The sequence below is a fragment of the Anomaloglossus baeobatrachus genome, chromosome 4, assembly GCF_048569485.1.
Source record: "Anomaloglossus baeobatrachus isolate aAnoBae1 chromosome 4, aAnoBae1.hap1, whole genome shotgun sequence".
Lineage (NCBI taxonomy): Eukaryota > Metazoa > Chordata > Amphibia > Anura > Aromobatidae > Anomaloglossus > Anomaloglossus baeobatrachus.
The window spans coordinates 417,830,903-417,845,986 of NC_134356.1; the positions used below are offsets into that span (position 1 = coordinate 417,830,903).

A 15,084-nucleotide genomic window follows, 5' to 3' on the forward strand; every position below is an offset into this window, starting at 1 on the left:
CATAGAGACACAGAAATGCTCAGCACAGTGAGCGTTCCAGTGTATTGTGCAGCCACAGCCAGATGAGATACAAGTGCATCTCAATAAATTAGAATATCAGCAAAAAGTTAATTTATTTCAGTAATTTAATACAAAAAGGGAAAAACATATATTAGATAGAGTCATTACAAGCAGAGTGATCTATTTCAAGTGTTTATTTCTGTTAAATGTTGATGATTATGGCTTACAGCCAATGAAAACCCAAAAGTCCTTATCTCAGAAAATTAGAATAATTACCACAACATCTGCAAAGGCTTCCTAAGCGTTTAAAATGGTCCCTTAGTCTGGTTCTGTAGGCTACACAATCATGAGGAAGACTGCTGACTTGACAGATGTCCAGAAGGCAGTCATTGACACGCTCCACAAGAAGGGTAAATCACAAAAGGTCATTGCTAAAGAAGTTGGCTGTTCACAGAGTGTTGTATCCAAGCATAGTAATGGAAATTTGAGTGAAAGGAAAAAATGTGGTAGAAAAAGGTGTACAAGCAACCAGGACAACTGCAGCCTTGATATTATTGTTAAGAAAGGCCATTCAAAAATTTAGGGGAGATTCACAAGGAATGGACTGCTGCAGGAGTCAGTGCTTCAAGAGCCACCACACACAGACGTATCCAGGACATGGGCTACAACTGCTGCACTTTATTGGTCATGAGTGGCTTGACACAAGGGACAACACCAGAAGCGTCTTACCTCGGCCAGGGAGAAAAAGAACTGGACTGTTGCTCAGTGGTCCAAGGTATTGTTTTCAAATTTTGCATTTCATTTGAGAATAAAGGTCCCAGAGTCTGGAGGAAGAGTGCAGAGGCCACAATCCAAGCTCCTTGAGGTCTAGTGTGAAGTTTCCACAATTAGTGATGGTTTGGGGAGCCATGTCATCTGTGTTTTATCAAGACCAAAGTCAGCTCAGGCATCTACCAGGAAATGTTAGAGCACTTCATGCTTCCCTCTGCCAACAAACATTTTGGAGATGGAAAATTCATTTTTCAACAGGACTTGCCATCTGTCCACACTGCCAAAAGTACCAATACCTGGTTTAATAACCACAGTATCACTGTGCTTGATTGGTCAGGAAACTCGCTTGACCTAAACCCCGTACAAAATCTATGGGTTATTGTCAAGAGGAAGATGAGACACAAGACCTAACAATGCAGACGAGCTGAAGGCTGCTATCAAAGCAACCTGGGCTTCTATAACACCTCAGCAGTGCCACAGGCTGATCATTTCCATGCCACGCTGCATTGATGCAGTAATTCATGCAAAAGGATCCCTGAGCAAGTATTGAGGCATTTACTGTACAGACTTTTCAGGAGGCCAACATTTCAGAGTTTAAAATCTATTTTTTAGTTGGTCTTGTATAATATTCTAATTTTCTGAGATAATGTCTTTTGGGTTTTCATTGACTGTAAGCCATAATCATCAATATTAACAGAAATAAACACTTGAAATAGATCACTCTGTGTGTAATGACTATATAATATATGTGTTTCCCTTTTTGTATTGAATTACTGAAATAAATTAACTTTTTGATGATATTCTAATTTATTGAGATACACTTGTAGGTGCCGATGGTTCAGCCGACAGCTGTCTATTGTGTATGGAGGACTAGCTCATTAGGCAAACAGCCATCTCTCCTGACTACCCAATTCACATGAAACCTAAGGTTAGCAAACACTTTTGGCAGTGATTGGCTAGAAGAAACAGATTGGGTGCTTGAATTCGAAATGCCTTATCCATTTCTTCTTCAATATTATTTGTTGGGTGGAAGTGGAGGCCACCATACAAGTTAAATGGTTGGATCCTTCTGCTGAAATCATCAACTTTAATATAATGTGTATGGGAGCCTTTATTGAGATGATATCACAATCAGGGGCAGACATAGACGCAAGGGGATCCCTGTACAAGTACAAGAGCTCATCATGATGCAGCGCTTTATGTGTCTGCGACAGAAGCTGCGTGCATGGAAATGGGCACTCTTATCTCTATGTTCCCGGTGTGGATGCACCAATTTTATGTCCGCCCCTGATCAGAATACCACATATCTTTCTTAAGAATTGTTTTTTTTACTGATATGTGGTCATTCATCACCTCTCACAGGGAGAGCAGTGCTCCTTGAATGCTGTCTCTAGCATAATGGAGTATACAATTATCTGTATAGCTTTAATATTCTTGTCACATCTGAGTATGAGAAATACACTGTAACTAAGCCAAGAACTCTTTCCACACACAAGGTCTATGGTCTTTGAGTTAAATATATAATCTTGCCAATGAGATCACTGTAACAATACAGAGGTTTGGCTTCAAGTGGTAATTTAGGTCCTTCCAATCTGTGACAACAAAATACAACAATTAACACTGGTTTGATGCAGATTTTCCCGTTGCTGCTTCTTTTACGCACTGGTTCTTCTTGTTCGTCACACCGTATTCAGGTTCCTGTGCGGATTTTCCTTGTCAGCTGCATTGTTGCTGTTCAAAGCAGTGTTGGGCGCAAACGCCGAGCCTTCTGTCAGTACCAAGGGTCTGACCGATGCTGCAGGTTATAACTTTGGAGTTTAATTTGGTCTCTGATCTGGTTAATCAGAACCTGAGAAAGGAGAATTCCAACCAGCTTTTTCCCAAGAAAAAAAGAAAGACAAAAATTACCAAGAGTATTTAATGTATTTTAAGTTACAGATTTTTTTTATGTTATGTATTGCAATAAGGTTCCATCCAGCATGGGAATTTATGAAAGTTTACAAATCACTTTATTAGGGAATGTGTCTTAATTGCTGTAAAAAAAAAAATTGCAAGTGGCTTCCAAACTTTACATTTTCCATGGTCTATTGCCCTCCTTCTAGCTGCATTGATAACAGAACGTACTTATTTGGAGGACAGAAGATGGCAGTGAAAGGGTCAGCAACTGATTGCTCCTCTGAGTGTTCGGCTTAGGGTACGGTTCCACTTGCGATTTTCATGGACGAGTACAATCCGATAAAACATTGGATTGCACTCGTACCAGTGTTAATCAATCAGGCAGTGTCCTTCTGCTATTTTTTCCTCAGCTCTAATCATGCTGAGGCTCAAACTGCAGCATCCTGGGTATGGCTGCATAGATCGCACCAGACTTGCTAATACAAGTCTATGGGTGCGAGAAAAATATCGCATAACTTTATATGCGCATGTCACACAGATGCTAGGTAAGAAAAACCTACACACTCGCATAGCACTTGCACAACACTCGCATGGCACTCGCATGTCATACAGATGCTAGGCGAGAAAAAAAACGTGCACTCGCATGACATACGCAAGATCATATGCATGACACTCATCCCACTTTTCGGGACGCGTATCGGAGTTATTATTTGTACACAAGTGGAACCGTACAGTTATAAGAACAGTCTCCTGAGGCAGCTTATCCCCATAGTTAGTTGTTGAGCAGACCTTTTCACTGCTATCATCTGTACTCCAAATAAGTATGTTATAACACAGACTTGCCCAACCCCAGTCCTCAAGGCTCACCAACAGTGCATGTTTTCAGGATTTCGTTAGTATTGCACAGATGATAATTTAATCACCTGCAAAGGGGATGATTCCAAAATCTGTGCAATGCTAAGGAAATGCTATAAATATGTGCTGTTGGTGGGCCTTGAGTAGAGATGAGTGAACCTGAGGTTCGGTTTTCGAACCGAACACCAATTAAAAAAAACAGGGCTCGGTTTCAGAGTTCGAATGCTTTACATGGGAACTTCACTCGCATGAGTATCACTGTGCTCGGATACACTTGGTGCTCGGCCCTGTGCAAGCCACTTGCAGTGTTTGTACTGCTCGCACTGGGTGTAACAACAGCGTGATTACATGTAGTGTGCAACCCCCAAAAAAATAAAAAATGCTCACCAACCCTCCCCTGGAAGTGATCTGCTTATGGCTGGCTGTATATGGGCGGAGACTCAAACTGCCAATCATTATTTGCGAACCTCCTCAGGCAAGGTTCGGTTTGTTTGCTGCCAGCGAACGAAACCTCCAAAGGTTTGCTCATCTTTAGCCTTGAGAACTGGAGTTGGGGAACTCTGTTCTAACATCAATGCAGTTAAAGGCAGGTAAATAGACTGTGGGAAAGAAGGGGGTTTGGAAGCCGCTTGCACGCGATTTTTTTTTCTTTTTACACGACTGAATATCTGTAAAATCTCCATACAGCGTGATTTGCAGTTTCATAGCTTTACATGCTGGCTAAAATTCTAAAAACAAAACAAAAAAAAAGACATCTGTGAAAATGCACCATTGTCCCAGTGGTGTCGGCACTTTCTCTCCCAGGGGCTGGGTGATATTATTATGTCATAAGACTCTTGTGACCAGTCAGCGCTGGCTTCATGGTCCCCTTCTTCGGATAAATCAAGACATTCAGAGAAAGTGAGACCTGCTGCTGCTACTGTCACTTCTCACAGATGTCAATTACGTCCAAAGGAGGTGACAGTGAAGCCAGCGCTTATTGGCTGATTAGCCACAAAAGTCATATGACATAACAATATCACGCAAGCCCTGGGAGAGTGAGTGCTATGGCGCGGGCGCCAAAGGTGAGTATAGGTGATATTTTACTGGGGAGGAAACATAGGTATTCAGAAGGGGTTGTTTGAGTAGTGGACAACCCCTTTAATTGATAACACTAAATCATAAACATCTATTTTCTAAAGCATTCTTACTTTGCTTCATTTTTTCCCACACCTGCAGTATCTAGAACTTTTGCATAGATTTTTATCTACACAATCTCATAAAAGAGCTCTGGGATGCATTACATTTTTTTATTGTTCAATTTTTCACTTTAATTAAAGCATCCAAAAGAGCCTCAGTTGTAGGCAAACGGCACTAGCAGAGATGATCTGGGGCTGCTAAAATTCAGCAGGCACACCATGATCATTTTATTGTCAGGTCCAATACAAGAATCAACATTGGTGATGCTTCCACTAGAGTAAGTGGCTGTATATAGATAAGAGGAGCCTTGTACTGCAGGATGAGGGGGTATATGAATGAGAGGAGCCATGTACTGCAGGATGGGGCTGTATATAGATGAGAGGAGCCATGCACTGCAGGATGAGGCTGTATATAGATGAGAGGAGCCATGTACTGCAGGATGAGGCTGTATATAGATGAGAGGAGCCATGTACAGCAGGATGGGGCTATATATAGATGAGAAGAGCCATGTACTGCAGTAGGAGGCTGTATATAGATGAGAGGAGCCATGTACTGCAAGATGGGGCTGTATATAGATGAGAGGAGCCATCTACTGCAGGATGGGGCTGATGAGAGGAGCCATGTACTGCAGGATAGGGCTGTATATACGTGAGAGAAAACATGTACTGCAGGATGAGGCTGTATATAGATGAGAGGAGCCATGTACTGCAGGAGGGGGCTGTATATAGATGAGAGGAGCCATGTACAGCAGGATGGGGCTGTATTTAGATGAGAGGAGCCATGTACTGCAGGAGGAGGCTGTATATAGATGAGAGGAGACATGTACTGCAGGATGGGGCTGTATATAGATGAGAGGAGCCATCTACTGCAGGATGGGGCTGTATATAGATGAGAGGCGCCATGTACTGCAGGATGGGGCTGTATATAGATGAGAGGAGCCATCTACTGCAGGATGGGGCTGTATATAGATGAGAGGAGCCATCTACTGCAGGATGGGGCTGTATATAGATGACAGGCGCCATGTACTGCAGGATGGGGCTGTATATAGAAGAGAGGAGCCATGTACTGCAGGATGGGGCTGTATATAGATGAGAGGAGTCATGTACTGCAGGATGGAGCTGTATACAGATGAGAGGAGCCATGAACTAAAGGATGAGGCTGTATATAGATGAGAGGAGCCATGTACTGCAGGAGGGGGCTGTATATAGATGAGAGGAGCCATGTACAGCAGGATGGGGCTGTATATAGATGAGAGGAGCCATGTACTGCAGGAGGAGGCTGTATATAGATGAGAGGAGCCATACACTGCAGGATGAGGCTGTATATAGATGAGAGGAGCCATGTACTGCAGGATGGGGCTGTATATAGATGAGAAGAGCCATGTACTGCAGTAGGAGGCTGTATATAGATGAGAGGAGCCATGTACTGCAAGATGGGGCTGTATATAGATGAGAGGAGCCATCTACTGCAGGATGGGGCTGATGAGAGGAGCCATGTACTGCAGGATAGGGCTGTATATACGTGAGAGGAAACATATACTGCAGGATGAGGCTGTATATAGATGAGAGGAGCCATGTACTGCAGGATGGGGCTGTATATACGTGAGAGGAGCCATGTACTGCAGGAGGAGGCTGTATATAGATGAGAGGAGCCATGCACTGCAGGATGAGGCTGTATATAGATGAGAGGAGCCATGTACTGCAGGATGGGGCTGTATATAGATGAGAAGAGCCATGTACTGCAGTAGGAGGTTGTATATAGATGAGAGGAGCCATGTACTGCAAGATGGGGCTGTATATAGATGAGAGGAGCCATCTACTGCAGGATGGGGCTGATGAGAGGAGCCATGTACTGCAGGATAGGGCTGTATATACGTGAGAGGAAACATGTACTGCAGGATGAGGCTGTATATAGATGAGAGGAGCCATGTACTGCAGGATGGGGCTGTATATACGTGAGAGGAGCCATGTACTGCAGGATGAGGCTGTATATAGATGAGAGGAGCCATGTACTGCAGGAGAGGGCTGTATATAGATGAGAGGAGCCATGTACAGCAGGATGGGGCTGTATTTAGATGAGAGGAGCCATGTACTGCAGGAGGAGGCTGTATATAGATGAGAGGAGACATGTACTGCAGGATGGGGCTGCATATAGATGAGAGGAGCCATCTACTGCAGGATGGGGCTGTATATAGTTGACAGGCGCCATGTACTGCAGGATGGGGCTGTATATAGATGAGAGGATCCATGTACTGCAGGATGGGGCTGTATATAGATGAGAGGAGCCATGTACTGCAGGATGGAGCTGTATATAGATGAGAGGAGCCATGAACTGAAGGATGAGGCTGTATATAGATGAGAGGAGCCATGTACTGCAGGAGGGGGCTGTATATAGATGAGAGGAGCCATGTACAGCAGGATGGGGCTGTATTTAGATGAGAGGAGCCATGTACTGCAGGAGGAGGCTCTATATAGATGAGAGGAGCCATGTACTGCAGGATGGGGCTGTATATAGATAAGAGGAGCCATGTACTGCAGGATGGGGCTGTATATATGTAACGGGGTGCCGGGGGTGCCTCGGGGGTTGTAGTCGTGGCCCCTTTTTCTATCAGGCTAACCCCCGGCTCCGCCGTCACTATTGGGACAGGAGATTGCTTGGTGGGGCAGAGTGTGGTGATACAGAGAACGCTGTCAGACGTATAAAGGCTTTGCAGACGAAGATCAGTTGAATCAGAAGGCACGTTTATTGCAAACATCTTCACAACAGTGGCAGTAAGCTTATAGCGTCGCTTCACAACTCCTGATGGGGGAACACCTCTTCTTGTCGTCTCCTCTCGTGGGGATGTGCCCGGCTACTCTACTTCACTTGGGCTCCCACTCCGGCTACAGCAGACCTGACCCACTCAAACCTGTTTCACCATAGAGGACACTTTCTCTTTCTCTGTTCTTCGTACGCTGTTCAGCTAGCTCCCACACCCTGCCCCCACTGCTCCTTCTCTCCTGTCCCGGACTCGACTGCCTCCAGACTCAACCTTTTTTTCTACCACTCTCTCTCCCTCCCCCTTCTGCTGCCGGCTCCTCCTTTCTCCTGCCCTGTTTCTATGGGGCAGCCTTCCCACCCGGCCACTAGGGGAAACCCACTAAAACAGTATAAACACAATTTATCATTAACATTACAACTTTATCTACCCCAGCATGGGGTATCTTCAGGGGGGGAAAACTACTCCTCTTTGTAAGGGGACCGTCCACCCCTTACATTCCTCCCCTCTTTTTGCCTTAGCCTCCCGGCCACGGCCCGCACCTGCAAAACACAAACTTAGCAGCAAAGTCACTTTTATAAAAACCTTAAAATGTCCACATAAAGGCACACTCAAGGGGCGCACAAGTCCGGCGCCCGGAGTGCTTCCAAGGGAGCTCCCGGTCTTTGCAGTAGATTTGCCCGGAGGCTCTCACAGCATTCCCGGTCTTTGCAGGCAGGGAACACAAACAATAAAGCTTCCGTCAACATCACGGAGAGGAGTCCTTGAACAGTTCAGCATCAGACTCCTCCCGGGCTTGGTAGCTTAAACGGTGTTACAACTTTAACTCTTCACCGGTCCTTTCAACAATGCCGGTGTTTAGCACGATCATGTCCACCACCTCCGGTCGCTATGATTCATACGGGATGGTAAGCGCGCTGCCATTCAGCCCGCTGGGCCCTCACATAGTCGGAGAGGGATTGGCCTGGCAAGCGGCGTAGTCTCCGGAACGGTTCATAATTGACTGGTGGTTCTGACGCCTCTGTCTCCGGTTTGGCCTCCTCAACCCCCGACGGGGGTGACGGGGTCGCTGAACGGGACGGCTGGGTACTACCAACGACGACCACCGGGTGCGTAACCATACTCTGGTGGATCGCTAACACCGCCGGTGTCCCCTTTTCTGGTTCAGCTATCAGTCCTGTAATGACTTCTGGCGACACCGCCAGCGTGTTTTTCGGCCGGCAAGTCTCAGCCAGCACCGGTCTCTGTTGTGTACATCTCCGGTACTGACACTCTTCCCACTCAATCTCTTGTTGCCACTGTGCGGCCTCTTGCGCAGTGGGCATCCGGGTCACTCCTACGGCAAATAGGCCCCGGCATCCCACTTCTCTCCGGAACTTCACTTTTTCTCCCGGGTACAAGGTATGCAAACGTTGGGGCAAGCCCTCAGTGTCCAGGTTAACCCGGTTGTAGAAAAAATGGTCCCCGGTCTCTTCGTCCTCTATGAACCCATAGCCCTCCGCCTGATTGAATTTGACCACGGTACCAACGGTGCACTGCCGATCAAACTCGTCGCTGAGGGGACCGGCCATCATCTCACGGGCCACGGTCTCGGCCAGCAACCTCTCTTGCACCGGATCGGTTTCAGGCGGTGGGGACTGTCGTCGGGTCAGGGGCGCCGGTTTTACCGGCTCCCAGAAGAATCCCCACTCATCTTCCTCTAACTCCCGGGCATGCTGCTCTCCCGGGGCCGGAACTTCTGTGGGGGCTGGAGGACCCACCTTGTCTGGTGTAACCACCTCCGGACTCTGGAGAGGTGTTCCCAGCATTTCGCTTCCCGGCTGTAGTAGTGTCTTGTAGGTGGCCCGGACTTCCGTAGATGTCTCGCCGGTCACGGCATCCCAGGAAGTGACCCACGTTACTTTTGCGGGCCGCTCCGGACCTCCTGGCACAGCCGGTAGTTTAATAGTAAGGGCTTCTTCAGCTGCAGTCTGACTTGGGCGTCCTCTCCCCAGGCTGGTTGCCACCAGCGCGCCCGCTGCAGCTCGCTGCTTCATCTGAGTCTCCATCTCACTTAAGGTCAGTTGTGGAGTTTGCGTCTCTTGCAGCTCTTCTCGTAATGGCGCCAGGGACGGTGGAGATGCTGGGGAAGGTGGAGGCGGGCCGTCTTTTCCCGCTCTTGTATACACTCCACCCCCAGTCTCACACATCAAATCGACCCAGCACAGGCGACGCCTCAAATTTCTGTAACGCCGCCCTCTTCACATGTCTTCAGCAACATCTTGGGACCAGCACCTCCCCTCTTTGGGCGGCGCACTCTGTACTTCTTTTTCTTCGTCGGCCAACTCAGGTTTTTTCGTTTGGCGCCAATTCTTCACGCGCTCACTGTGTTCGTGAAGATGGCGGCCATTTTAGTACCGTCCTGTGCCTGGTCCAACGCCTTAGGCACCACTTGGTCTTCACATTCGGGGACCGGGACCCCCTGCAGATAATCCGGATCCTGCCGACTACGCCACATGTAACGGGGTGCCGGGGGTGCCTCGGGGGTTGTAGTCGTGGCCCCTTTTTCTATCAGGCTAACCCCCGGCTCCGCCGTCACTATTGGGACAGGAGATTGCTTGGTGGGGCAGAGTGTGGTGATACAGAAAACGCTGTCAGATGTATAAAGGCTTTGCAGACGAAGATCAGTTGAATCAGAAGGCACGTTTATTGCACACATCTTCACAACAGTGGCAGTAAGCTTATAGCGTCGTTTCACAACTCCTGATGGGGGAACACCTCTTCTTGTCGTCTCCTCTCGTGGGGATGTGCCCGGCTACTCTACTTCACCTGGGCTCCCACTCCGGCTACAGCAGACCTGACCCACTCAAACCTGTTTCACCATAGAGGACACTTTCTCTTTCTCTGTTCTTCGTACGCTGTTCAGCTAGCTCCCACACCCTGCCCCCACTGCTCCTTCTCTCCTGTCCCGGACTCGACTGCCTCCAGACTCAACCTTTTTTTCTACCACTCTCTCTCCCTCCCCCTTCTGCTGCAGGCTCCTCCTTTCTCCTGCCCTGTTTTTATGGGGACAGCCGTCCCACCCGGCCACTAGGGGAAACCCACTAAAACAGTATAAACAAAATTTATCATTAACATTACAACTTTATCTACCCCAGCATGGGGTATCTTCAGGGGGGGAAAACTACTCCTCTTTGTAAGGGGACCGTCCACCCCTTACATATAGATGACAGGCGCCATGTACTGCAGGATGGGGCTGTATATAGATGAGAGGAGCCATGTACTGCAGGATGGGGCTGTATATAGATGAGAGGAGCCATGTACTGCAGGATGGAGCTGTATATAGATGAGAGGAGCCATGTACTGCAGGATGGGGCTGTATATACGTGAGAGGAGCCATGTACTGCAGGATGGGGCTGTATATAGATGAGAGGAGCCATGTACTGCAGGATGGAGCTGTATATAGATGAGAGGAGCCATGAACTGAAGGATGAGGCTGTATATAGATGAGAGGAGCCATGTACAGCAGGATGGGGCTGTATTTAGATGTGAGGAGCCATGTACTGCAGGAGGAGTTTATATATAGATGAGAGGAGCCATGTACTGCAGGATGGGGCTGTATATAGATGAGAGGAGCCATGTACTGCAGGATGGGGCTGTATATAGATGACAGGCGCCATGTACTGCAGGATGGGGCTGTATATAGATGAGAGGAGCCATGTACTGCAGGATGGGGCTGTATATAGATGAGAGGAGCCATGTACTGCAGGATGGAGCTGTATATAGATGAGAGGAGCCATGTACTGCAGGATGGGGCTGTATATACGTGAGAGGAGCCATGTACTGCAGGATGAGGCTGTATATAGATGAGAAGAGCCATGAACTGAAGAATGAGGCTGTATATAGATGAGAGGAGCCATGTACTGCAGGAGGGGGCTGTATATAGATGAGAGGAGCCATGTACAGCAGGATGGGGCTGTATTTAGATGAGAGGAGCCATGTACTGCAGGAGGAGGCTGTATATAGATGAGAGGAGCCATGTACTGCAGGATGGGGCTGTATATAGATGAGAGGAGCCATCTACTGCAGGATGGGGCTGTATATAGATGACAGGCGCCATGTACTGCAGGATGGGGCTGTATATAGATGAGAGGAGCCATGTACTGCAGGATGGGGCTGTATATAGATGAGAGGAGCCATGTACTGCAAGATGGAGCTGTATATAGATGAGAGGAGCCATGTACTGCAGGATGGAGCTGTATATAGATGACAGGAGCCATGTACTACAGGATGGAGCTGTATATAGATGAGAGGAGCCATGTACTGCAGGACGAGGGGGTATATGAATGAGAGGAGCCATGTACTGCAGGATGGGGCTGTATATACGTAAGAGGAGCCATGTACTGCAGGATGAGGCTGTATATAGATGAGAGGAGCCATGTACTGCAGGAAGGGGCTGTATATAGATGAGAGGAGCCATGTACAGCAGGTTGGGGCTGTATTTAGATGAGAGGAGCCATGTACTGCAGGAGGAGGCTGTATATAGATGAGAGGAGACATGTACTGCAGGATGGGGCTGTATATAGATGAGAGGCGCCATGTACTGCAGGATGGGGCTGTATATAGATGAGAGGAGCCATGTACTGCAGGATGGGGCTGTATATAGATGAGAGGAGCCATGTACTGCAGGATGGAGCTGTATATAGATGAGAGGAGCCATGTACTGCAGGATGGAGCTGTATATAGATGAGAGGAGCCATGTACTACAGGATGGAGCTGTATATAGATGAGAGGAGCCATGTACTGCAGGATGAGGGGGTATATGAATGAGAGGAGCCATGTACTGCAGGATGGGGCTGTATATACGTGAGAGGAGCCATGTACTGCAGGATGAGGCTGTATATAGATGAGAGGAGCCATGTACTGCAGGAAGGGGCTGTATATAGATGAGAGGAGCCATGTACAGCAGGTTGGGGCTGTATTTAGATGAGAGGAGCCATGTACTGCAGGAGGAGGCTGTATATAGATGAGAGGAGACATGTACTGCAGGATGGGGCTGTATATAGATGAGAGGAGCCATCTACTGCAGGATGGGGCTGTATATAGATGACAGGCGCCATGTACTGCAGGATGGGGCTGTATATAGATGAGAGGAGCCATGTACTGCAGGATGGGGCTGTATATAGATGAGAGGAGCCATGTACTGCAGGATGGAGCTGCATTTAGATGAGAGGAGCCATGAAGTGAAGGATGAGGCTGTATATAGATGAGAGGAGCCATGTACTGCAGGAGGGGGCTGTATATAGATGAGAGGAGCCATGTACAGCAGGATGGGGCTGTATTTAGATGAGAGGAGCCAAGTACTGCAGGAGGAGGCTGTATATAGATGAGAGGAGCCATGTACTGCAGGATGGGGCTGTATATAGAGGACAGGCGCCATGTACTGCAGGATGGGGCTGTATATAGATGAGAGGAGCCATATACTGCAGGATGGGGTTGTATATAGATGAGAGGAGCCATGTAGTGCAGGATGGAGCTGTATATAGATGAGAGGAGCCATGTACTGCAGGATGGGGCTGTATATACGTGAGAGGAGCCATGTACTGCAGGATGAGGCTGTATATAGATGAGAGGAGCCATGAACTGAAGGATGAGGCTGTATATAGATGAGAGGAGCCATGTACTGCAGGATGGGCCTGTATATAGATGAGAGGAGCCATCTACTGCAAGATGGGGCTGTATATAGATGACAGGCGCCATGTACTGCAGGATGGGGCTGTATATAGATGAGAGGAGCCATGTACTGCAGGATGGGGCTGTATATAGATGAGAGGAGCCATGTACTGCAGGATGGAGCTGTATATAGATGAGAGGAGCCATGTACTGCAGGATGGAGCTGTATATAGATGAGAGGAGCCATGTACTACAGGATGGAGCTGTATATAGATGAGAGGAGCCATGTACTGCAGGATGAGGGGGTATATGAATGAGAGGAGCCATGTACTGCAGGATGGGGCTGTATATAGATGAGAGGAGCCATGTACTGCAGGATGGGGCTGTATATACGTGAGAGGAGCCATGTACTGCAGGATGAGGCTGTATATAGATGAGAGGAGCCATGAACTGAAGGATGAGGCTGTATATAGATGAGAGGAGCCATGTACTGCAGGAGGGGGCTGTATATAGATGAGAGGAGCCATGTACAGCAGGATGGGGCTGTATATAGATAAGAGGAGCTATGTACTGCAGGATGAGGGGGTATATGAATGAGAGGAGCCATGTACTGCAGGATGGGGCTGTATATAGATGAGAGGAGCCATGCACTGCAGGAGGAGGCTGTATATAGATGAGAGGAGCCATGTGCTGCAGGATGGGGCTGTATATAGATGAGAGGAGCCATCTACTGCAGGATGGGGCTGTATATAGATGAGAGGAGCCATGTACTGCAGGATGGGGCTGTATATATATGACAGGCGCCATGTGCTGCAGGATGGGGCAGTATATAGATGAGAGGAACCATGTACTGCAGGATGGGGCTGTATATAGATGAGAGGAGCCATGTACTGCAGAATGGAGCTGTATATAGATGAGAGGAGCCATGTACTGCAGGATGAGGCTGTATATAGATGAGAGGAGCCATGTACTGCAGGATGGGGCTGTTTATAGATGAGAGGAGCCATGTACTGCAGGATGGGGCTGTATATAGATGAGAGGAGCCATGTACTGCAGGATGAGGCTGTATATAAATGAGAGGAGCCATGTACTGCAGGATGAGGCTGTATATAGATGAGAGGAGCCATGTACTGCAGGATGGGGCTGTTTATAGATGAGAGGAGCCATGTACTGCAGGATGAGGCTGTATATAGATGAGAGGAGCCATGTACTGCAGGATGAGGCTGTATATAGATGAGAGGAGCCATGTACTGAAGGATGAGGCTGTATATAGATGAGAGGAGCCATGTACTGAAGGATGAGGCTGTATATAGATGAGAGGAGCCATGTACTGAAGGATGAGGCTGTATATAGATGAGAGGAGCCATGTACTGCAGGGGGAGGCTGTATATACAGTAGATGAGAAGAGCCATGTACTGCACGATGGGGCTGAGAGGAGTGACGAAGCCACCAAAAGGAGACTTGTCATGAGACTCTACACCCATAATATAGTTTATTGGCGAATGCTATTTTTATATATATATATATATATATATATATATATATATATAAAAACTGTTTTATTGTACAAGGCTTAATAAAACAAGACACGGCCCCCATTACATCTGCAGGGGTCTCTCTCGGATTTCTAAAAATGTCTCAGTTTTTATTTAGTTCAACATCTGTAACTGAATTTTCCCAGAATCCTTAGTGGCTGATCCTCCGGTTCTAGAGCTGTGAATTCAGGGGAACCATTAATCACACATTTGCTTTTTATAGCACTAAGTCCACTGCTTTGTAACGGATGGTTCAGATGATACTAATGACCGGGCCCTGAATGGAATGTTCATGTCTGTTCTCATTGTGGTGACATCAGATGTTTATGGCATCATGAAATATGCAAATTCCATCCAACTTTATAGAATATGCAAATTGCATTTGACCACACCCGATAAGTAAATAAAGGTGACTCGCCTGCCTATGTCATCACGACC

The 15,084-nt window shown here is 47.5% G+C and overlaps 1 protein-coding gene across 4 annotated transcripts in view; it reads right to left on the minus strand.

Annotated features, from left to right (window-relative positions):
* Nucleotides 1-2,270: 2,270 nt before the first annotated feature.
* The window catches only part of TSPAN33 (tetraspanin 33), a 171,740-nt gene continuing 158,926 nt past the window's right edge, over nt 2,271-15,084 (minus strand). For all 4 annotated transcript variants that reach the window (XM_075345375.1, XM_075345373.1, XM_075345371.1 and 1 more), the window contains one exon: nt 2,271-2,644. In XM_075345375.1, the coding sequence (XP_075201490.1) occupies nt 2,543-2,644 (102 nt within the window). In that variant the 3' untranslated portion in view covers nt 2,271-2,542. The remainder of the gene's footprint in view (nt 2,645-15,084) is intronic.